The following is a 22,400-nucleotide window of genomic DNA, read 5'->3' as shown; positions in this document are numbered from 1 at the left end:
GTTCTTAATGTCTCCTTCCGAGACTATGGACCCCGCTTTTCTTGAATCACGGAGATCTCTCCGTGTGCTGCCTGAGCGGCTCCCACTGCTGCTGCGGTGCGGCTGTTTCTCCTGTGAGCGTGACCGTGTCTTTGGCTCCTGTTGATCCTGCTGCTGGTTTGGCTGCAGATGATCAGGCGACAAGGCTTCCAAGATTGCCACCTCCTGCATATCTGCTGCTCCTATAAATACTTTTAGGGCACATTACCTTGATAAGGGTGCCACCCCTTTTTTGCCTGCACCTGCTCATCATTTTTTTTTTCGTGGTGTATCCCCACGAATGTATTTTTTTTTTTTAATCACCTGTTCCCCCTTCTGCTCATTGTCTAGGGGTGTGTTCATGTGCGCTGTCCTCCCGGAAGGCTCCTGCTGCTGGTTTCCCTGCAGCTCTGCCCCGCACACCCCCAGTACCTGCGCTGACCCATATGGCCATCCTGACCCTGCGTGCTCCTGGCCTTCCACTTCCGGTGTGCGCTGGGGTCACTTCCAGTATACGCTCCCGGCCGCTGGCCGCGATGACATGTGCTGCTCTCCTTACCGCTTCCGTTGCCATGATCGCAGCGATCCTCTCCAGAGTTCCAGGTACGTCAGAGAGGGTCCCCTGGGGCGCACTTATACCACCAATCTGTGGACTGCATTCCAGGGAGGGCCCCGCACCAGCATCCTGCTTTGCAGTCTGTATATAATACAAACTAGGGAGGGGACGGCATCCTTCATACCCGGGTATTGCCTCAAGGGCTGAGTGGCCACCAATTCCACAGGGCACAGCCCAGGCACTGATGTGTCTCACGGGTTGTATGGCCCTCACGCTCGACAGGGATGTCACGCAAACCGTGGCCTCCGAGGAGTTTGTTTCACCCAGCACCGATGTGCCTGCAGGGCTGCATGGTCACCATATTCAGTTGCATTCTTCTTCACCCGTACATTGCCTCACGGGCTGTGGCCATGCTTCTCTCAGGGAGGGCATGACGAGACATGGCCTCCGAGGCCACTACCGATACCTGGCGACGGATGCAGCAGCTTGGCTGCCCCAATACCACCCGTCCCAGGCACGGGCATCCTCTTCATTCTTAACCCCTTTACCCCAAGGGTGGTTTGCATGTTAATGACTGGGCCAATTTTTACAATTCTGACCACTGTCCCTTTATGAGGTTATAATTCTGGAACGCTTCAACGGATCCCGGTGATTCTGACACTGTTTTCTCATGACATATTGTACTTCATGCTATTGGTAAAATTTCCTTGACATTACTTGAGTTTATTTGTGAAAAAAACGGAAATTTTGGCGAAAATTTTGAAAATTTCGCAATTTTTCAACTTTGAATTTTCATGCCCTTAAATCACAGAGATATGTCACTGAAAATACTTAATAAGTAACATTTCCCACATGTCCTACTTTACATCAGCACAATATTGGAACCAAATTTTTTTTGTTAGGGAGTTATGAGGGTTAAAATTTGACAGCAATTTCTCATTTTTACAATGCCATTTTTTTGGGGACCACATCACATTTGAAGTCATTTTGAGGGGTCTATATGATAGAAAATACCAAAAAGTAACACCATTCTCAAAAGTGCACCCCTCAAGGTGCTCAAAACCACATTCAAAAAGTTTATTAACCCTTCAGGTGTTTCACAGGAATTTTTGGAATGTTTAAAAAAAATTAACATTTTAACTTTTTTTTCACAAAAAATTTACTTCTGATCTAATTTGTTTTATTTTACTAAGGGTAACAGGAGAAATTGGACCACAAAAGTTGTTGTACAATTTGTCCTGAGTACACTGATACCCCATATGTGGAGGTAAACCACTGATTGGGTGCATGGCAGAGCTCGGAAGGGAAGGAGCAGAATCCCTTTGAGCCATTAGACACTGTATCAGAAAAGATAGTCACGTTAAAGACAGCATTATTAGTGGCACTCACTTTGTCCCGTAGAATAGGTGAGTGCAAGCACTATCAGCAGACCCTCCCTACATTCAGATCATGGACGACAGGGTAGTGCTAAGGTTACACCAAGCCTATCTCCCCAAACTAGGGTTGAAATTCCGTAGGGGTCAAGAAATAGTCTTACCATCTTTATGCCCTAGTCAAAAAAATCAGAAGGAGGAGAGACTTCATTGCTTGGATGTTAGGAGGTGTCTCCTACGGTATTTAGAGGTAACAGAACCCTAGAGAAAGCAGAGAGCCTTATTGGTCTCGTTTCACGGGTCAAGAAAGGGCCTTAAAGTCTCTAAACAAACCATAGCTAGATGGGTGAGAGATTCCATTATGCTAGCATATGGTAGTGGAGGCAGGGATGTTCCCGCAGGTCTGAAGGCCCATTCCACGGGAGCCATGGCAGCATCCTGGGTGGAGAGAGCAGACGCTTCCATCGACCAGATCTGCGGCCACTTGGTCCTCACTGTCGACTTTCTATAGACACTACAGATTACATCTGTCTGCTTCCTCTGACCTCACTATCGGGAGAAGGGTGTTACAGGCGGTGATCCCTCCCTAAAAGTATACAAAATCTCTGTAAATCTCTCATTGTGCCGTCATGGGTGAATGGAAAAACATGGGTATTACTTACCTGGTAATGTGTTTTTTCATGAACCATGATGGCACATTTATATTCCCTCCCTATTGATCACGTTAATTTTTGTTTCGGGCCATTGTTATGTTAGACACTCACGTGGTGGTAGTCTATGAATATAGAAGACTAAAGGATGTAATATTTTGAATGTACACTAATCTGTGGAGTTCCTCTCATGCTATGGAAAACAACTGATGTGGAGAGAGGTGCCGACCTTTTTATCTTGAAGGTTTCCTGTCCTTGAAGGGCGGATCCCTCTCTCGTTGTGCCCTCGTTGGTCATGAAAAAACACATTACCAGGTAAGTAATACCCGTGTTTACGCATATCTCAGTGTAGGAACCTCGTATAAGAAATTCACCAGGATCACGAGGTACACCACGTCGGGGTGATTCTTTTAAGTGTAAACACAGAGCAATTACCTGAACCGCTTACGAAAAAACTCACACTTTGCACTTGTTGGGTTTAGCTTCTAGCGCTTTCAGTGAGTGATAGATCTATCGATGGACATCCGGAATATATAATTCTTATATCCCTAGCCCGGTTCGGTGCCCCTATATATCCCGTTAATTGAACAAAGAAACGCATGGTTCCTATACTAGTTTTGGCTGGTATTGGTTGGGAGGAGGGAATGAGTAGTTTTCACATAGTCTGGTATTTGCAGCTAAAGCCATAATACTTCAGTGATTCTAGTGAGGGTTTTGAATTACACAGAATCTCAAAAAGAAAAAGCAAAAAAGAAAAAGCGCACTCACCGGTGATGAACCAAAAGATTTATTCGGACATAACTTATGTGCTGCAGGGAGGGTGGTGAACACACGGACCGGCCGTTTCGTGCTTAACGCACTTCAACAGGTCCTGTCGTTTTGAATTACACACATAGGCAGCAGGCAAAATGAGAAGAGGGGGGTTGGAATGGCCCACAGCATGCCTGTAAAGCCATGTAACCTTCTGAAACTAAACTCTCAATATGACATTTTTACATTATCGTGACACCTCCCCCTTTTGGACTGCGCTACGGAGGTAGAACCTCTCGGTACCCCTCCATACGCACCTCAGCAGGTTCAGCCTGGTGGGACAACCCATCTGCATTGCCATACTCCCTGCCCTTTCTGTGTTCGATAGTAAAGTCGTACTCCTGGAGTGCAAGGCTCCAGAGTAGCAACCTTCTGTTGGTTCCACACATAGCTTGTAGCCAGTGCAGAGGGTGGTGGTCCATCACCACAGTAAAGGTGTGCCCGTACAGGTAGGGCTGCAACCATTGCAGGGCCCAGACTATGGCCAGGCACTCCTTCTCAATGGTGGAATAGGCCACTTCCCTCCGCAGAAGCTTCCGGCTCAGGTACAACACGGGGTGCTCTTGGTTCCCCGAGTCAACCTGGCTGAGCACAGCACTGAGGCCAAACTCGCTGGTGTCGGGCTGCACCAAGAGCGGTCAATTGCTGTCGACTGCTTTCAGCATAGGAGCGTTGCACAGGGCTGTTTTCAAACCCTGGAAGGCCTCCTCATAGCCGTCGGTCCAGTCCAGTCCAGCTTTTTCCTGGTGAGGTCCATCAAGGGTTTTGTGTTGTGAATTCCGTTCTGGAGCTCCCTCCTGTGGTTCCTAATGGTATTATTGCGAGTTCTGCCCTTGGGCTCCCTCTGGTGGTTTCGAGTGGAACTGCTGCTTTTTTAGGTAGCTGTAGCAGCTGCCTCCACTGATCACCTTGCCTGGGTTTGTTATTTAAACCTGCTCTGGGCTTTAGTTCATGCCTGTTGTCAATGTTCTTGGTTGGACTTGGTTCTCTCCTGGAATTTCTCATATGGCCTGTCCTTGTCAGCAAAACATAAGTTCTTGCTAGTCCTTGTTTGTCCATTTGTTTTGGACTCTATTGGTTTGCAAATATGTCTCTTTTTGTCCAGCTTGTCACTATGTCATATTCAGGCTAGCTGGAAGCTCTGGGAAAGCAGATTTGCCCCTCCACACCGTGAGTCGGTGTGGAGTTCATTTTTGTAAACTCTGCGTGGATTTTGTAGTTTTTAATACTGACCGCACAGTATCCTTTTCTCTCTGTCTATCAAGTTTAGTATTGACCTCCTTTGCTAAAGTCAGATTTCATTTCTGTGTACGTCATTTCCCTCTCCACTCACAGTCAATATTTGTGGGGGGCTATCTTTCCTTTTGGGGTTTTCTCTGAGGCAAGATAGCTTTCTATTTCCTTCTTTAGGGGTAGTTAGTTCTTAGGCTGTGAAGAGGTGTCTAGGGAGAGTCAGGAACATCCCACGGCTATTACTAGTGTTGTTGTTAGGATTAGGGACTGCGGTCAGTAGAGATACCACCTTCTCAGAGCTCGTCCCATGTTGCGTTTTAGCCACCAGGTCATATCAGTGTGGCCTCTTAACCACCAGGTCATAACAGTTTTGCCAGGCTACTATAGTTCTGTATGAAGCGCCTATAGTACCTTGCAGTGCCCAGGAAGGATATCACCTGTTTCTTGGTCCTGGGGTGGGCCAAGATGCGATCGCATCCACTTTCCCAGGCTCTGGCTTTATGCACTTCCCGTCTACCTGATGCCCCAGTTAGTGGACCTCTCTCATGCCCATCTGGCACTTTCTCAGCTTGATTGTCAGACCGGCTTGGTGACTTCACCTGAGCACCTACTCAAGATGCTACAGGTGTTCGTCCCAGGAGGAACTGAAGATGGCAATGTCTTCCAGGTATGCCACCGTGTTCTTCTCCAGTCCCTGAAGAAGGTGGTTGACCATCCACTGGAAAGTGGCAGGGGCATTCTTCATGCCAAAGGGCATGACCATGAACTCGTACAGTCCAAAGGGTGTGATAAAGGCAGACTTCTCCTGCGCGGGGCTCAGGGGAATCTGCCAGTATCCTCGACTCAGATCCATTATGGTCAGATATTTTGCGCCAGCTAACCGGTCAAGCAGCTCCTCGATGAGTGGCATTGGGTGCATGTCAGAGGCTGCGATGGCGTTGAGCCCCCTGCAGTCCACGCATAACCAGGTGGTCCGATCCTTCTTTGGTACGAGAACTACAGGTGAGGCCCACGCGCTCTTTGACTGTTGAATCACCCCCAGCTGTAACATCTCATCAATCTCCTGGCGCATAAACTGCTGCACCTCGCCAGAGATCCGATAGGATGTTTGCCATAGTGGGGCATGATTCCCAGTGTCCACCTCGTGGACTGCTAACATCGTCCTTCCAGGTCGGTTGGAGAACACTGCCTGGAAGGGTTCCAGCGTAGTCCGCAGCTGCGACCGCTGGGGTTTGTTTAACAAGGCGCTCACCTCCACATCCTCGATGGACCCACAGGCCTTGGCTTGGGCCAGCCTGTCCAGGAGGGGGTATTCCTCCCCATCTTCGTGCAGGCTGCAGACCGGTAGGACGTAAGGTTCACATTCGTGATGAGCCTTCATCATGTTGACGTGAAAGGCTTTTCGCCTACCCCGAGCATGGTTACCACATAGGTGACCGAGCTGAGCTGTTGGTGGATGACGTACGGGATTTCCCAGGTTGCCTGAAGCTTATCCTTTGGTATGGGGACCAGCAACCACCCAGCGCTCCTGGGCGTTCTGGTCGTAAAAGTGCTTCTCATCAGCCTAAGCCTGCGTCATGTTGTCATGCACCATCTATGGACTCCACTCTGGACACTTCAGAAGGGTTCGGCTCCTCTTCCCAGGATTCCCTTACCAACCGAAGGGGTCCCCGGACTCACCTGCCGTACAGGAGCTCAAAGGGGTAGAACCCCATCTAGGCCTGCGGAACCTCTCGGTAAGCGAATAGCAGGTGTGGGAGGTACCGCTCCCAGTCGCGTCCTTGGGTCTCAACCAGCATGCATAGCATCTGTTTGAGGGTACCATTGAAGCGCTCACACAAACCATTGGTCTGTGGGTGATACACACTCGATACCAGATGCTTCACCTGCATTTTCTTACAGAGAGCTCCATCAGGCGAGACATGAATTGAGTCCCTTGATCAGTAAGCATTTCCCTGGGAAAAGATAGCCAACAGTGCATCGGCCACCTTATCTGCCCTAGTAGAGGACAGAGCCACTGCCTCTGGGTACTGGGTAGCGTAGTCTACCACAGTGACGACGTATTGCTTTCCAGAGCTGCTGTGGATGGCCAGCGGGCCCATAATGTCCACCGCGATCCTCTAGAAAGGCTCCTCAATCAAAAGGATCAGGGGAGCCTTAAGGGCAGGCCCCGCCTTCCCCACTCTTTGGCAGGTGATACAGGAGCGGAAGTAGTTTGCCACATCTGTCCCCATCTTGGGCCAATAGAAGTGTTGAGACAGCCGGGCCTTAGTTTTTCTGATCCTCAAGTGTCCAGCGAGCGGGATCTCATGGGCAATCTGCAACAACTCACTCCAGAATTGTGCGGGACAACCAGCTGTCTTTCCCTCAACCACTCCTTTTAGGATTTTTCAGGTACTGTCTCCCGGTACAACCTCCCTCGTTCCCAGAACACCCTCTCCTTATTAGTCACCTCATCAGGTGGGCGTCTCGGCGAGGTGTCTCAAATTCTCCAGGCTTGCATCTGAGTGCAGAGCGGCTTGGAACTCCTGGCTAGGGGCAGCCAGAAGCCACATCAGGGTCCCTTCCCCACGGGAACCCTCTGGGATCTGCTCTGGGTCCATCTCTGGTTCAGTCACGCCTGTGACTGAGGAGGGTCCAGAAGGCAGAACGTTATCCGCGTTCAGGACCCTCTGACTGCGGTTGACAGCAGCTACATAGGCTGTCTCCCCGGGGATTTCCACAGACCCATTAGCCGGCGCTGCTATGGGTACTACCTCCCCATCCACCCCCAACATCCCAGGAGCAGTGCTACTTATGGAGCAGTTACCTTCCTCTGTGTCACTGGTCAGTTGCACGGCATCACCTATCTCACGGTTCCCATGCATCTCCCCATTTCCCATAGCACCATTGCTTGCTGCTGTTAGGGGTTCCTCAGCCATTCCACCCTGCGGAGTGATGTGGCTGAGCACTCCTGCACCTGTGAACACATCATTCTTATGAAATAAATGGTTATCAGGTAAAACATGCACATTTTCGTCATCAGCATTATCAGTATTACCCTCAGCATTTTCAGAAAAATCATTATCAAGTACATCATTACCCGGTAAAGCATTGTCAGGTAACACATGCAATTTCCCATTGCTATCATCAGAATTCGATAAGGGAGGGGAGTCCGGGACATAATATGCAACCATCCTCCCAAATCAGTCCCCAATAAAACATCAGTGGGCAAGTTATCGGACAGCCCCACTTCCTTCACTCCGCTCCCGGCACCCCAATCTATATGCACCCGGGCCATTGGTAAGGGACAGCTGATGCCCCCAATCCCGGAGACAGTCAGGGTTTTCCCCAGAATGATCTCTTCAGGGGCCGCCAGTTCGGGTCAGATGAAGGTTCGTTCAGCCCCGGTGTCCTTGACACCTGTAGTGACATAGCCCCCCAGGGTGACATGCTGCACGTTGTCACACACCCACCCAACCACACCACCCACCAAACTTCTGCATTAGGCCCTGGGGCCTTGGCTGGGGGGGTTCCTCTGCTTCTCCGGACAGTGGGTCCTGATGTGACCAGTCCGCTTGCAGAAAAAACATTGGCGAGGGTCGGTGGTAGGTCTAATGCTATTGGCAACGATGACAGGGCCTCTGGTGTGTTGGCTGGCAGGGGCCCTGACGTTGGTTGCAGGCTTACCCCATCTCCAGCTGGCGGTGACTGGCTTCTGCACTTCCGATCTACGGTTGGCCTCATAGGCATTGGCAATCTGCGCTGCTTTAGTCACGTCCTTGGGCTCTCTGTCCATCACGAACTGTTGCACCTCAGAGGGGCAGAGATGTAAGAACTGGTCTTTGATCATCAGGTCCCGCAGCTATGCAAAGGTGGTCACTGACAGTCCATGGGTCCACTGGTCAAAGTGGGTCCCGAGTCCATGTGCCACATCGCTGTAACTGTCATGTGGGCCACGTTGGAGGTTCCGGAACTTTCTACAGTAAACCTCATTTTCGTGCTGGCTTCTGCGGCCACTGGGCTCTGGGAGCAGTCCGGAGCAGCTTCCCATTGCACCAGATCCACGACCAGTTGGTATTTGTTTTTGCCCGCAAAGTCAATCTGCTGTGACATGCACAAGGCAATAAGAGTGTCCTTGGACTGCTTCTTATAAAAGGTTTCTCCCAGCATAAACATGATTGCCAAATAAAAGATGGGATAGAAAAACGAAGAGAAGGGTAGGGAGTAATCGCAAGTACACACGGTATCGTCTCAGGACTAGTAAACACTGAGCAACTCCTCTCAAGAACAGTGCAAGTTTTTAGTGAGAGGCAGGATTGCTCAAACCAGATCACTAATGCTCTATTATCCCACCGCTGCCACCAATATGTCACGGATCCCACCGTGCTCCCACCAATCACTCACAGTTCACGGGGAAGATACCTTTATCACCCAAACCACTCACACCAATTTGTCACGAACAGGGGTTGTTTGGTTGCCCCTGGTTCCTTTTGATGGGGATTTATCTATATCCCACTTCCCAGTTCCGGTTTGGAACTTTGTTTGTGTTTACAAGGTATAAAAAGATATTATAAAGAAGACAAAATCATGTGTACATTACAATTACAACTAAAAGGATGAAAATTGAAAAAACACTTACATAGCATTCAGATCATTTCATCTCCTGTTTGCCCATGTGCTCAGGAGATACATCAAGATGCATGTCACATCTATAGAGCAGATGGACCGTGGGGAAAAAGACACTGAAAACACCTGCTTCACACAGTTATTCCTAGCCCCAAACCCAGGCACTCCCCCTGTGGTGACAACACTTAGAGGCTGACATCACTTAGAGGCTGACACCTCCTCTTTACTTAGAATATGAAAACTATTTTTACACATATCTCGCTGTAGGAACCTCGTATAAGCAATTCACCAGGATCAAGAGGTGCACCATGTCGGGGTGATTCTTTTAAGTGTAAACACGGAGCAATTACCTAAACCACTTACGAAAAAACCCACACTTTGCACTCGTTGAGTTTAGCTTCTAGCACTTTCAGCGAGTGATAGATCTATTGATGGACATCCAAAATATATAATTCTTATATCCCTAGCCCGGATCGGTGCCCCCTATATATCTCATTAATAGAACAAAGCGCATGGTTCCGATACCAGTTTTGGCTGGTATTGGTTGGGAGGAGGGTATGAGTTGCTTTCACAGAGTCTGGTATTTGCAGCTAAAGCCATAAAACTTCAGTGATTCTAGTGAGGGTTTTGAATTACACACATAGGCAGCAGGCAGAGTGAGAAGAGGGGGGGTCGGAATGGCCCACATCATGTCTGTAAAGCCATGTAACCTTCAGAAACTAAACTCACAACATGACATTTTTACATTATCGCAACAGTTGGGTCAGTTACTATATCATCCACCATCTTGTCTTCCACATCTGCACCCTGGTCCTCCTCCTGACTTTCTGGCAATTGTGCCTCATCATCGTCCCCCTCACCTTCGTGTGACAGTGGCTGCTCAAATATTTGGGCATCGCTACATGCAATCTCATCTTGCCCCGCTTTGAGTGGACCGGCCAAGAGTCCCGAATCTATAAATGGAAAAGTGAACAGCTCTTCGGAGTGTCCAAGTGTGGGATCAGTTCTCTCTGGGCACTCGGCATGGTGGGAGGAAGGAGGATCAGGTTGATTAATATGCGGACCAGACTCACGGCTACTCAGACTTGACCGTGTGGAAGACGTGGTGGTGGCAAAGTGACTGGAAGCATTATCCGCTATCTAACCAATAACCTTTTGGCACTGCTCTGGGTTCAATAGTGATGTGCTGCGGTCCCCTAGTAATTGGGACAGGAAGGTCGAGCGGGAAAATGTGGGTGTTTCTTGTGGCCCACTTTCAGCTTGCCCACAGCCTCGGCCTCTGCATGCACCATCAGCATCATGTCCACTTCCCCGTCCCTTGACACGTGCCTTGCCCATTTTAAATGGACTACTAAAATATTTACCCCATTCACTACAAATGGCTGAATTTGGAGCAAACTTGTATGTGATCAGTGTGCGTAAAAAACACAGTTTTAATTCTCTGGAATGTAGGTTTTTTTTTTTTTAAATGTTGTTAATAAGAAGGGTAAGACACAGGAAAACCAGTTCAAAGGAGCCCTCAAATGCCACAATTTTTAGCCCACAGATAGAGGAGGCATTTGACGGAGATACCAGACTGTTCAATATGTAGCCTGCATTTTTAATTTTTTTACCCCAAAGTAGTCTATTGAACTAGGCTAAGACACAGCAAAAAAGGGCAATGCAGCCCTGCAATGCCACAATTTGTAGCCCACAGATAGATCAGGCATCTGAGGGAGATACCAGACTGTTCAATATGTGGTAATAGAATTACGGTAAGACACAGGCAAAAAAGAGAATGTAGGCCTCAAATGCCACAATTTTTAACACACAGATAGAAGATGCGTTTGACGGATATAAGGACTGTTGAATATGTGGCCTGTATGTTTGTTTTTTTTACCAAAAAATACTGCATAGAATTACGGTAAAACACAGGCAAAAAAAGAGAATGTAGGCCTGAAATGCCACAATTTGTAGGCCACAGATAGATCAGGCTTCTGACAGAGATAGCACACTGTTCAATATGTGGCGTGGATTTTGTTTTGCCCACCAAAATTATGTCAATAACTAGACTATAAATTTTAAAAAACTGACCGTCACATCCAAACATAGACTAAGTGTGAACAGGTGCTGAACCTAGAGTCACCAACTCGTATACATTCAAATAAATAAGGCAGCACACTGTGGCGCTAAAACATGCAAACATGAAACATGAAAATTGAACTGCATTACTGCACTAGAAATATGAAAAAATGAGAGCGTTTAGCGCATAAATTGGCCAATTCATGTGTACCTGGTAGCCACATTAAGACATCTCTCATATACCAGGTCCTAAACTTTCCTTTCCTTCCTGTCTTCATCTGAATGGGAACCTGTGAATCCTCTTCTTAGACTCAATTTCTCTCTCTCTCTCTCTGTGGAGGGGTGGACCTGCTTCGATTAACCCCTTAACGACCGCCGATAGGCCTTTTAACGGCGGCAGTTAAGGGTACTTAAACCACAGCGCCGTTAATTAACGGTGCTGTGGAAAAAGTGAATAGCGCCCCCCAGAGTCAGATTTTCTCTGGGATCTCGGTTGCCGGGGGTAGCCGAGACCCCAGAGAAAATGATTTGGGTTTTTTTTTTACCGACCCCTGGGTTGTGATCGCCGGTAATTAACCGTTTACCGGCAGTCGCAAAAAAAACCCCAAAACGCAATTTCCCATTTAATTTCTCTGTCCTCCGATGTGATCGCACATCAGAGGACAGAGGAATGGGGTCCCTGATCGCACCCCAATACTCACCTGTCTCCCCCGGTGCTCCTCGTGGCTCCCGATGGGCGCCTCCATCTTGTTCCGGCCAAAAAATGGCGGGCGCATGCGCAGTGCGCCCGCCGGCCGGCACCCGGAAGATCTTTGGGGTCTCGGCTGCCAGGGGTAGCCGAGACCCCAAAGAACATGATCGGGGTCAGTTTTTACCGACCCTTATTTTGCGATCGCCAGTAATTAACTGTTTACCGGCGGCGCAAAATAATAAAAAAAAATAGCGATGTGTGATTCTCTGTCCTCTGATGTGATCGCACATCAGAGGACAGAGAAATAGGGGGATTCGGGGACCCTGTTATACTTACCGGAGTCCCTGGGTCCTCCTGCGTCCCCTCCAGCCCGCCGGCTTCTTCATCCGGTAAGAAAATGGCGGGCGCATGCGCAGTGCGCCCGCCATGATCTGCCAGCCGGCTGCTAGAGGAGTTGGGGCTAAATTTAGGGTTAGGGTTGGGGCTAAACTTAGGGTTAGGGTGGGGGCTAAATTTAGGGTTAGGGCTAAATTTAGGGTTAGGGCTAGGGCTAGGCTTCTCTCACACTTGCATCGGTACGGGTCAGTCGCAATACGTTGGCCCGACGTACCGACGCACGTTGTGAAAATTGTGGGGCTAGGGTTAGGATTGGGCAAGTGTTACGGGTGGGGCTAAAGTTAGGGTTAGGGTTGGGGCTAAATTTAGGGTTAGGGCTAGGGTTAGGCTTCTTTCACACTTGCATCGGTACGGGTCCGTCGCAATGCGTCGGCCCGACGTACCGACGCACGTTGTGAAAATTGTGGGGCTAGGGTTAGGATTGGGCAAGTGTTACGGGTGGGGCTAAAGTTAGGGTTAGGGTTGGGGCTAAATTTTGGGTTAGGGCTAGGGATAGGGTTGGGGCTAAAGTTAGGGCTAGGGTTGGGGCTAAATTTAGGGTTAGGGCTAAAGTTAGGGTTGGTATTAGGGTTAGGGCTGGCATTAAGGTTAAGTTTGGGATTAGGGTTAGGTTTGGGATTAGGGTTAAGGTTAGGGTTGGGATTAGGGTTAGGGTTGTATTGGGATTAGGGTTAGGTTTGAGGTTAGGAATGAGATTAGGATTAGGGGTGTGTTGAATTTAAGGTTTTGATTAGGGTTATGGTTAGGGTTGAGATTAGGGTTGTTTTGGGGTTAGGGTTGTGATTATCGTTAGGGTTGTGATTAGGATTATGGATCGGGTTGGGATTAGGGTTAGGGGTGTATTGGGGCTAGGGTTGGAGTTAGAATTGGGGGGATTCAACTGTTTACGCACATCAGGGAGTCTCCAAACACGAAAGCCAATTTTGCGCTCAAAAAGTCAAATGGTGCTCCCTCCCTTCTGAGCTCTGTCGTGCACCCAAACAGTGGTTTACCCCCACATATGGGGCATCAGCGTACTCAGGATAAATTGGACAACAACTTTTGGAGTCCAATTTCTCCTGTTACCCTTGTGAAAATAAAAACTTGTGGGCTAAAAAAATCTTTTTTGTGGAAAAAGAAATATTTTTTATTTTCACGACTCTGCATTATAAACTTCTGTGAAGCACTTGGGCATTCACAGTTCTCACCACACATCTAGATAAGTTCCATGGGGGGTCTAGTTTCCATAATGGGGTCACTTGTGGGGGGTTTCTACTGTTTAGGTTCATCAGGGGCTCTGCAAACGCAACATAACACCAGCATTCTATCAAAGTCTGCATTCCAAAACGGCGCTCCTTCCCTTACGAGCTCTGCCATGCAACCCAAACAGTGCCCCCCCCACATATGGGGTATCAGCCTACTCAGCATAAATTGCACAATAAATTTTGGGGTCCAATTTCTCTTCTTACCCTTGTAAAAGTAAAAATTTGGGGGTGAAAAATCATTTTTGTGGAGAAAATATGATTTTTTTTATTTTTATGGCTCTACATTATAAATTTCTGTGAAGCAGTTGGGGGATCAAAGTGCTCACCAAACATCTAGATAAGTTCCGTAAGGGGTCTACTTTCCAAAATGGTGTCACTTGTGGAGTGTTTCCACTGTTTAGGCACATCAGGGGCTCTCTAAACGTGACATGGCATCCGATCTCAATTCCAGCCAATTCTACATTGAAAAAGTAAAACGGCACTCCTTCTTTTCCAAGCTCGGCGGTGCGCCCAAACAGTGGTTTACCCCCACATATAGGGTATCTACGTACTCAGGAGAAATTGCACAACAACTTTTGTGGTCTAATTTTTCCTGTACCCTTGTCAAAATAAAAATTTTGGGGGCAAAAAGATCACATTTGTAGAAAAAATGTGATTTTTTATTTTCACGGCTCTACGTTATAAACTTCCGTGAAGCACCTGGGGGTTTAAAGTGCTCACCAACATCTAGATAAGTTCCTTAAGGGGTCTAGTTTCCAAAATGTTGTCACTTGTGGGGGGTTTCCACTGTTTAGGCACATCAGGGGCTCTCCAAACGCGACATGGCGTCCAATCTCAATTCCAGCCAATTCTGCATTGAAAAAGTCAAACGGCGCTCCTTCTCTTCCAAGCTCTGCGGTGCGCCCAAACAGTGGTTTACCCCCACATGTGGGGTATCGGCGTATTCAAGAGAAATTGCACAACAAAATTTATGGTTAAATTTCTGTTTTTACACTTGTGAAAATAAAAAAAAATGGTTCTGAAGTAAAATGTTTGCAAAAAAAAGTTAAATGTTCATTTTTTCTTTCCACATTGTTTCAGTTCCTGTGAAGCATGTAAAGGGTTAATAAACTTATTGAATGTGGTTTTGAGCACCTTGAGGGGTGCAGTTTTTAGAATGGTGTCACACTTTGTTATTTTCTATCATATAGACCCCTCAAAATGACTTCAAATGTGATGTGGTCCCTAAAAAAAAATGGTGTTGTAAAAATGAGAAATTGCTGGTCAACTTTTAACCCTTACAACTCCCTAACAAAAAAATTTGTTTCCAAAATTGTGCTGATGTAAAGTAGACATGTGGGAAATGTTATTCATTAACTATTTTTTGTGACATATCTCTCTGATTTAAGGGCATAAAAATACAAAGTTTGAAAATTGCGAAATTTTACAAATTTTCGCCATATTTCCATTTTTTTCATAAATAATCGCAAGTAATATCGAAGAAATGTTACCACTAACATGAAGTACAATATGTCATGAAAAAACAATCTCTGAATCAGCGGGATCTGTTAGGCCGGTTTCACATGTCAGTGGCTCCGGTACGTGTAGTGACAGTTTTCTCACGTACTGGAGACACTGACACACGTAGACCCAGCAGTGTCTCCAGCAGTGAAAGCAGCGCTAGCAGGAGAGAAGGGATGAAAGATCCCGATGGGAGGTGGAGCCGCATATTCATCACTGTAATGAACGGTACCACGTGACCGCTCACACAGGACAAGCTGCCGGCGCTGAGAGGAGGCGTCGCGGGAGCTGGGTGAGTATTTCTCTGCAAGCGGGCGGGCGCACAGGGGGTGGGGAGGGGTGGGACGCGGGAGGTGACCCCAAACTTTATTTTAAACAAAAAAACTTGATCTTTCATCCCTTCTGTCCTGCTAGCGCTGCTTTCAGCCGAGGACAGAAGGGATGAATGCCGGCTTCAGCACCACACGTTGGGGACAGCGCTAACTGTAGCGCTGTATCTCCTGCACGGTCCGTGTGGTCCTTAGGCAGCACACGGCTGCTGCACATGTGCCACGTGAGCACACGGACACGGATAACTCCGGTACCGTTTTCTCCGGTACCCGAATTATCTGGACGTGTGAGACTGGCGTTAAAGCGCTCCAGAGTTATAACCTCAAAAAGTGATAGTGGTCAGAATTGTAAAAATTGGCTCGGTCATTAAGTACCAAATTGGCACTGTCACTAAGGGGTTAAAACACCTGTGGCTAAAAGGTGGAGGAGTGCTCAGTCAGAAGGCTAAACTCAAATACAAATTTCAAAAAACTGACCGTCACATCCAAACATAGATTAAGTGTGAACAGGTGCTGAACCTAGAGTCACAAACTTGTATACAGTCAAATAAATATTTAGCTTTTTGGAAGCTAAATATTTTTTTTGGATGCTAAACATTTTTGGGGCAGATACATTTTTTTGAGCAGCTAAATTTTTGGGGGGTCATCAAAATGGTGTAAAATGTTTTTATAAAACACTCAAAAAAATACTACAGTACCACAAAAATGCCACAATTTTCTGCGCACTCAGATGTGATGCTTGGACGGGCAAAGCAGTTTAAAATTGTTGGATTTTCACACTGTCGTATTAACCCCTTAGTGACAGAGCAAATTTGGTACTTAATGACCGAGCCAATTTTTACAATTCTGACCACTGTCACTTTATGAGGTTATAACTCTGGAACGCTTCAACGGATCCTGCTGATTCTGAGATTGTTTTTTCGTGACATATTGTACTTCATGTTAGTGGTAACATTTCTTCGATATTACTGACAATTTTTTATGACAAAAATGGAAATATGGCAAAAAAATTTAAAATTTTGCAATTTTCAAACTTTGTATTTTTATGCCCTTAAATCAGAGAGAGATGTCACAAAAAATAGTTAATAAATAACATTTCCCACATGTCTACTTTACATCAGCACAATTTTGGGAACAAATTTTTTTTTTGTTAGGGAGTTATAAGGGTTAAAAGTTGGCCAGCAATTTCTCATTTTTACAACACCACTTTTTTTTAGGGACCACAGCACATTTGAAGTCATTTTGAGGGGGTCTATATGCTAGAAAATAACCAAGTGTGACACCATTCTAAAAACTGCACCACTCAAGGTGCTCAAAACCACATTCAAGAAGTTTATTAACCCTTTACGTGCTTCACAGGAACTGAAACAATGTGGAAGGCAAAAATGAACATTTAACTTTTTTTGCAAACATTTTAATTCAGAACCATTTTTTTAAATTTTCACAAGTGTAAAAACAGAAATTTAACCACAAATGTTGTTGTGCAATTTCTCCTGAATACGTCGATACCCCACATGTGGGGGTAAACCACTGTTTGGGCGCACCGCAGAGCTTGGAAGAGAAGGAGCGCTGTTTGACTTTTTCAATGCAGAACTGGCTGGAATTGAGATCGGATGCCATGTCACGTTTAGAGAGCCCCTGATGTGCCTAAACAGTGGAAACGCTGCACAAGTGACACCACTAGACCCCTTAAGGAACTTATCTAGATGTGTGGTGAGCACTTTGAGCCCCCAAGTGCTTCACAGAAGTTTATAAAGTAGAGATGAGAAAATAGAAAATCGCATTTGTTTACACAAAAATGATCTTTTCGCCCACAAATTCTTATTTTCACAAGGGTAACAGGAGAAATTAGACAAAAAAAGTTGTTGTGCAATTTCTCCTGAGTACGTCAATACCCCATATGTGGGGGTAAACCACTGTTTGGGCACACCGCAGAGCTTGGAAGAGAAGGAGTGCCGTTTTACTTTTTCAATGTAGAATTGGCTGGAATTGAGATCGGACACCATGTCGCTTTGGAGAGCCCCTGATGTGCCTAAACAGTAGGAACCCCCCACAAGTGACCCCATTTTGGAAGCTAGACCCCTTAAGGAACTTATCTAGATGTGTGGTGAGCACTTTAAACCCCCAAGTGCTTCACATAAATTTATAAAGTAGAGCTGTGAAAATAAAAAATCCTTTATTTCCTCAAAAATGATTTTTTAACCTGCAATTTTTTATTTTCTCAAGGGTAACAGGAGACATTGGACCCCAAAATCTGTTGACCAGTTTGTCCTGAGTACGCTGATACCCCATATGTGGGGGGGGGGCACTGTTTGGGCACACATCAGGGCTCGGAAGGGAAGAAGCGCCGCTTGGAATGCAGACTTTGATGGGATGCTCTGCGGGCGTCATGTTGCATTTGCAGAGCTCCTGATGTACCTAAACAGTAGAAACCCCCCACAAGTGACCACATTTTGGAAACTAGACCCCCAAAGAGCTTATCTAGATGTGTGGTGAGGACTATAAACCCCCAACTGCTTCACAGAAGTTTATAATGTAGAGCCATGAAAATAAAAAAAAAATCAAATTTTTTCCACAAAAATGATTTTTTACCCCCAAATTTTTACTTTCACAAGGGTAACAGGAGAAATTGGACCCCAAAATTTATTGTGCAATTTATGCTGAGTAGGCTGATACCCCATATGTGGGGGTAAACCACTGTTTGGGTGCATGGCAGAGCTCGGAAGGGAAGGAGCGCCGTTTTGGAAAGCAGACTTTGATAGAATGGTCTGCGGGCGTTATGTTGCGTTTGCAGAGCCCCTGATGTGCCTACACGGTAGAAACCCCCCACAAGTGACCCCATTTTGGAAACTAGACACCCCAAGAAACTTATCTAGATGTGTGGTGAGAACTTTGAATGCCCAAGTGCTTCACAGAAGTTTATAATGCAGAGTCAAGAAAATAAAAAATATTTTTTTTTCCACAAAAAAGATATTTAGCCCCAAAGTTTTTATTTTCACATGGGTACAATAGAAATTGGACCCCACAAGTTGTTGTCCAATTTGTCCTGAGCACACTGATACCCCATGTGTGGGGGGGGACCACTGTTTGGGTGCACGGCAGAGTTCGGAATGGAAGGAGCGCTGTTTTGGAATGCAGACTTTGATAGAATGGTCTGCGGGCGTTATGTTGCGTTTGCAGAGACCCTGATGTACCTAAACAGTAGAAACCCCCCACAAGTGACCCCATTTTGGAAACTAGACCCACAAAGGAACTTATCTAGATGTGTGGTGAGAACTTTGAATGCCCAAGTGCTTCACAGAAGTTTATAATGCAGAGTTGTGAAAAAAAAAATATTTTTTTTTCCACAAAAAAGATTTTTTAGCCCCCACGTTTTTATTTTCACAAGGGTAACAGGAGAAATTGGACCCTAAAAGTTGTTGTCCAATTTATCCTGAGTACGCTGATGCCCCATATGTGGGGGTAAACCACTGTTTGGGTGCACGGCAGAGCTCGGAAGGGAGGGAGCACCATTTGACTTTTTGAGCGCAAAATTGGCTGTGGTGTTTAGAGACCCCCTGACGTACCTAAACAGTGCAAACCCCTCAAATCTAACTCCTAACCCCAACACACCCCTAACCCTAATCAGAACCCTAAATCCAACACACCCCTAATCCTAATCCCAACCCTAACCTTAACCCTAATCCCAAACGTAACCCTAATGCCAACCCTACTCCAAACCCTAATCCCAACTCTAACCCTAACTTTAGCCGCAACCCTAGTCCTAACTTTAGCCCCAACCCTAGCCCTAACTTTAGCCAGAACCCTAACCCTAGCCCCAACCCTAAATTTAGCCCCAACCCTAACCCTAAATTTATCCCCAAACCTAACCCTAAATTTAGCCCCAACCCTAACCCTAAATTTACTCCCAACCCTAACCCTAAATTTAGCCCCAACCCTAACCCTAAATTTAGCCCCAACCCTAACCCTAAATTTAGCCCCAACTCCTCTAGCTGCCGGCCGGCAGATCATGGCGGGCGCACTGCGCATGCGCCCGCCATTTTCTTGCCAAAGGAAGAAGCCGGCGGCCAGGAGAGGACACAGGAGGACCCAGGGACACCGGTAAGTATGATAGGGTCCCCGATCCCCCTATTTCTCTATCCTCTGATGTGCGATTACATCAGAGGACAGAGAATTACACATCGCTTTTTTTTTTTTTGCGGTCGCCGGTAAACAGTTAATTACAGGCGATCGCAAAACAGGGGTCGGTAAAAACCGACCCCGATCATGTTCTTTGGGGTCTCGGCCACCCCGGCACCCGAGACCCCAAAGATCTCCCGGGTGCCGGCCGGTGCACTACGCATGTGCCCGCCATTTTTTGGCCGGACGAAGATGGCGGCGCCCATCGGGAGCCACGAGGAGCACCGGGGGAGACAGGTGAGTATCGGGGGCGATCGGGGACCCCATTTCTCTGTCCTCTGATGTGCGATCACATCGGAGGACATAGAAATTAAATGGCAAATTGCGTTTTTTTCTTTTTTTTTGTGACCGCCGGCAAACGGTTAATTACCAGCGCTCGCAACTCGGGGGTCGGTAAAAAAACCCCGAATCATGTTCTCTGGGGTCTCGGCTACCCCCGGTAACCGAGACCCCAGAGAAAATCCGACTCTGGGGGCGCTATTCAGTCTTTCCACAGCGCCGTTAATTAACAGCGCTGTGGTTTAAGTACCCTTAACTGCCGCCGTTAAAAGGCGTATCGGCGGTCGTTAAGGGGTTAAAATGATCTGGCTGAGAAAAAAATGGGGTCTGGATTTCTTTGTAATAAAAAATCTGGATTAAGGTACAAAAACAAATTATTGCTAGCCACTGATACCTGGAGCTAGATATATATATATATGTAATAAGCAGCAGCAGACAGTAATGGACCCTCTTTATGTATGCAATATCTATATAGCCACATACAGTGCCGGCATGCCTTGCACTGATGTGTATATACGCATATACACTACGCTGCCCACCTAGCACTGCAATCTATACACCCCGTAATTAGTCCTTAGAAGGACTGTTAGTTTAGCTGGATATGTGGATTCAACGATAGTAGACCCATACTAACTAAAAAAATCTGACCCTCTCTCAGCAGCAGCTCTCCCTACACTGTCTTATTCCGGAGCTAAATTCGCCGAGCAGCGGCAGGTCTCATAGACCTGATGACGCTGTGCGGCCAGCCAATCACTGTAATACCACAAAGATCGCTGCGGCATTACAGTGTATCGCAGACAATCCCTGCATGTTGATTGGCTCTGTAAAGAGCGCCAATCAGGCAGGGCGGAGACCTGAGCTGTCACAGAGCAAACCCGGAAATGCTCAGTGCTCGCAGAGTACCGCGAGTACAGTGATGCTCGGGCGAGTAACGAGCATTACCAAGTATGCTGGCTCATTACTAATAGGGTCGGATGCCGACTGCAGTCTCCTATGCCCAGAAGCTGCTGTTTTTGTGATGTGTGTCATGCTCTGACATGTCACTTACACATCAGCAAATAAAATGGCAGCCCCAGTGACTGAAGAAAAAATTAATAAAAAAAAGAAATGTCAAAACAGTAAATTTCATTTTGTTTTAAAAACAAACGTTTAAGAATTACATTAAAAAAATAAAACTGATACATTCCCTTTAAGGAGTAACAACATAAAAAAATAAAATGATAGGTTTGTTAAAGACTGTCTGACTCTAAATGTTATTGCGCAATATAAATATGAATGCAGTTACCTAAATAAGTAGTCCTTATTATGGCTGCGGCAGCCAAAAAACAGCCACGTATCTCCAAATATGCATTCCTTCTTCTGTTGACGTTGTATTTCTCTAAGAGAGGACAAAGCAAAGAGTAAAGTTAGGGCTACACACAAATACTTAAAAATCATCATGACTATGCACCCTGCTTAAATGTAAAACAAAGAGATTGTTTGCCAAAGTGTCTTATTAACCCCTTAGTAAATAGACCAGAATGGGCGTTAATACCTAGCCAATTTTGTTCATTTTTTTGCCCCTTGTCTTTTCAGCAGGAATCATTTTTTTTTAAATTTTTTTCATTGACCTGGATGTTGGCTTTGTTTCATTGGAAACAAATTATAAATATTCTTAGTGCTGTTTAGGGGTGTATATTAATTTACTGTGTCATTTACATAATTTTTATTTGCTAAAAAATAGCGAAAAATATATAAAAAGATAGAAAAATATATAAGAAGATAGAAAAAAAGCTATTTTTGTCCTTGAGGTAGGGGACTTTTTTTTCTTTATACCTGTTTTTTAACATTATTTGTACTTTAATTGTTCACGTTTTGCCATTGTAACTGGAACAAATCATGGGAACCCATAGCAGAAGTCCTAATTGGCTCTACTCCTCCCCTCCCTTACCACCCCCCCCCCCAAAAAAAAAAAATGTTGAATATTCAGCAGGGTCACAAAAGAGCATATGTCACAACTTCAGCACTAAGATACCCCTTTCATGGCCCCCAAAACATGTGATGCCAACAAAAGTATTCTCCAAACACAATATGATAATCCCACAGTGAATTGGTCCATAGTACCCTCCACATGCACAGTATGATGGCCACACAGTACCACAGTAGCATTCCAGGAGCCGGAAGAGGGATGACAGCCCCTCTGCCCTAGGATTGGAGACCACACAACTTCAAAGGTCCCGGTCATTGCAATGGTGACCCGATGTCGCCACCATGCTAGCAAAGTTGCTTGATTATGCTCAGAGAATGATGAATCAACTTTGTTTGTCACTACAGAACTGACAGTTTGCATAGCATAGGGATGCTCCTGCATCTCTATGCTATACAAACGATCAGCCTGCAAAAATGGGGGACAAAGTAAAAAAGTTTTAGAAAATTGCTAAAATATTTAAAAAAATAAATAAAAAAATAAAAATATATATGGCACCCATGAATA

The 22,400-nt window shown here is 46.2% G+C and overlaps 1 protein-coding gene across 5 annotated transcripts in view; it reads right to left on the bottom strand.

The window, feature by feature from the left end:
• Positions 1–22,400, bottom strand: part of MTRR (5-methyltetrahydrofolate-homocysteine methyltransferase reductase) — a 1,305,783-nt gene that overhangs the window by 123,246 nt on the left and 1,160,137 nt on the right. For 4 of the 5 annotated variants that reach the window (XM_077269440.1, XM_077269445.1, XM_077269442.1 and 1 more), the window contains one exon: positions 21,213–21,305. The exons of the other annotated variant lie outside the window; for it this stretch is intronic. In XM_077269440.1, the coding sequence (XP_077125555.1) occupies positions 21,213–21,305 (93 nt within the window). The remainder of the gene's footprint in view (positions 1–21,212; positions 21,306–22,400) is intronic. 5 annotated transcript variants of the gene reach the window in all.

This window comes from Ranitomeya variabilis, chromosome 6, assembly GCF_051348905.1.
Source record: "Ranitomeya variabilis isolate aRanVar5 chromosome 6, aRanVar5.hap1, whole genome shotgun sequence".
Classification (NCBI taxonomy): Eukaryota; Metazoa; Chordata; class Amphibia; order Anura; family Dendrobatidae; genus Ranitomeya; species Ranitomeya variabilis.
Note: the sequence above shows the minus strand (reverse complement) of the source record. Positions and strands in the feature narration are given on the sequence as shown.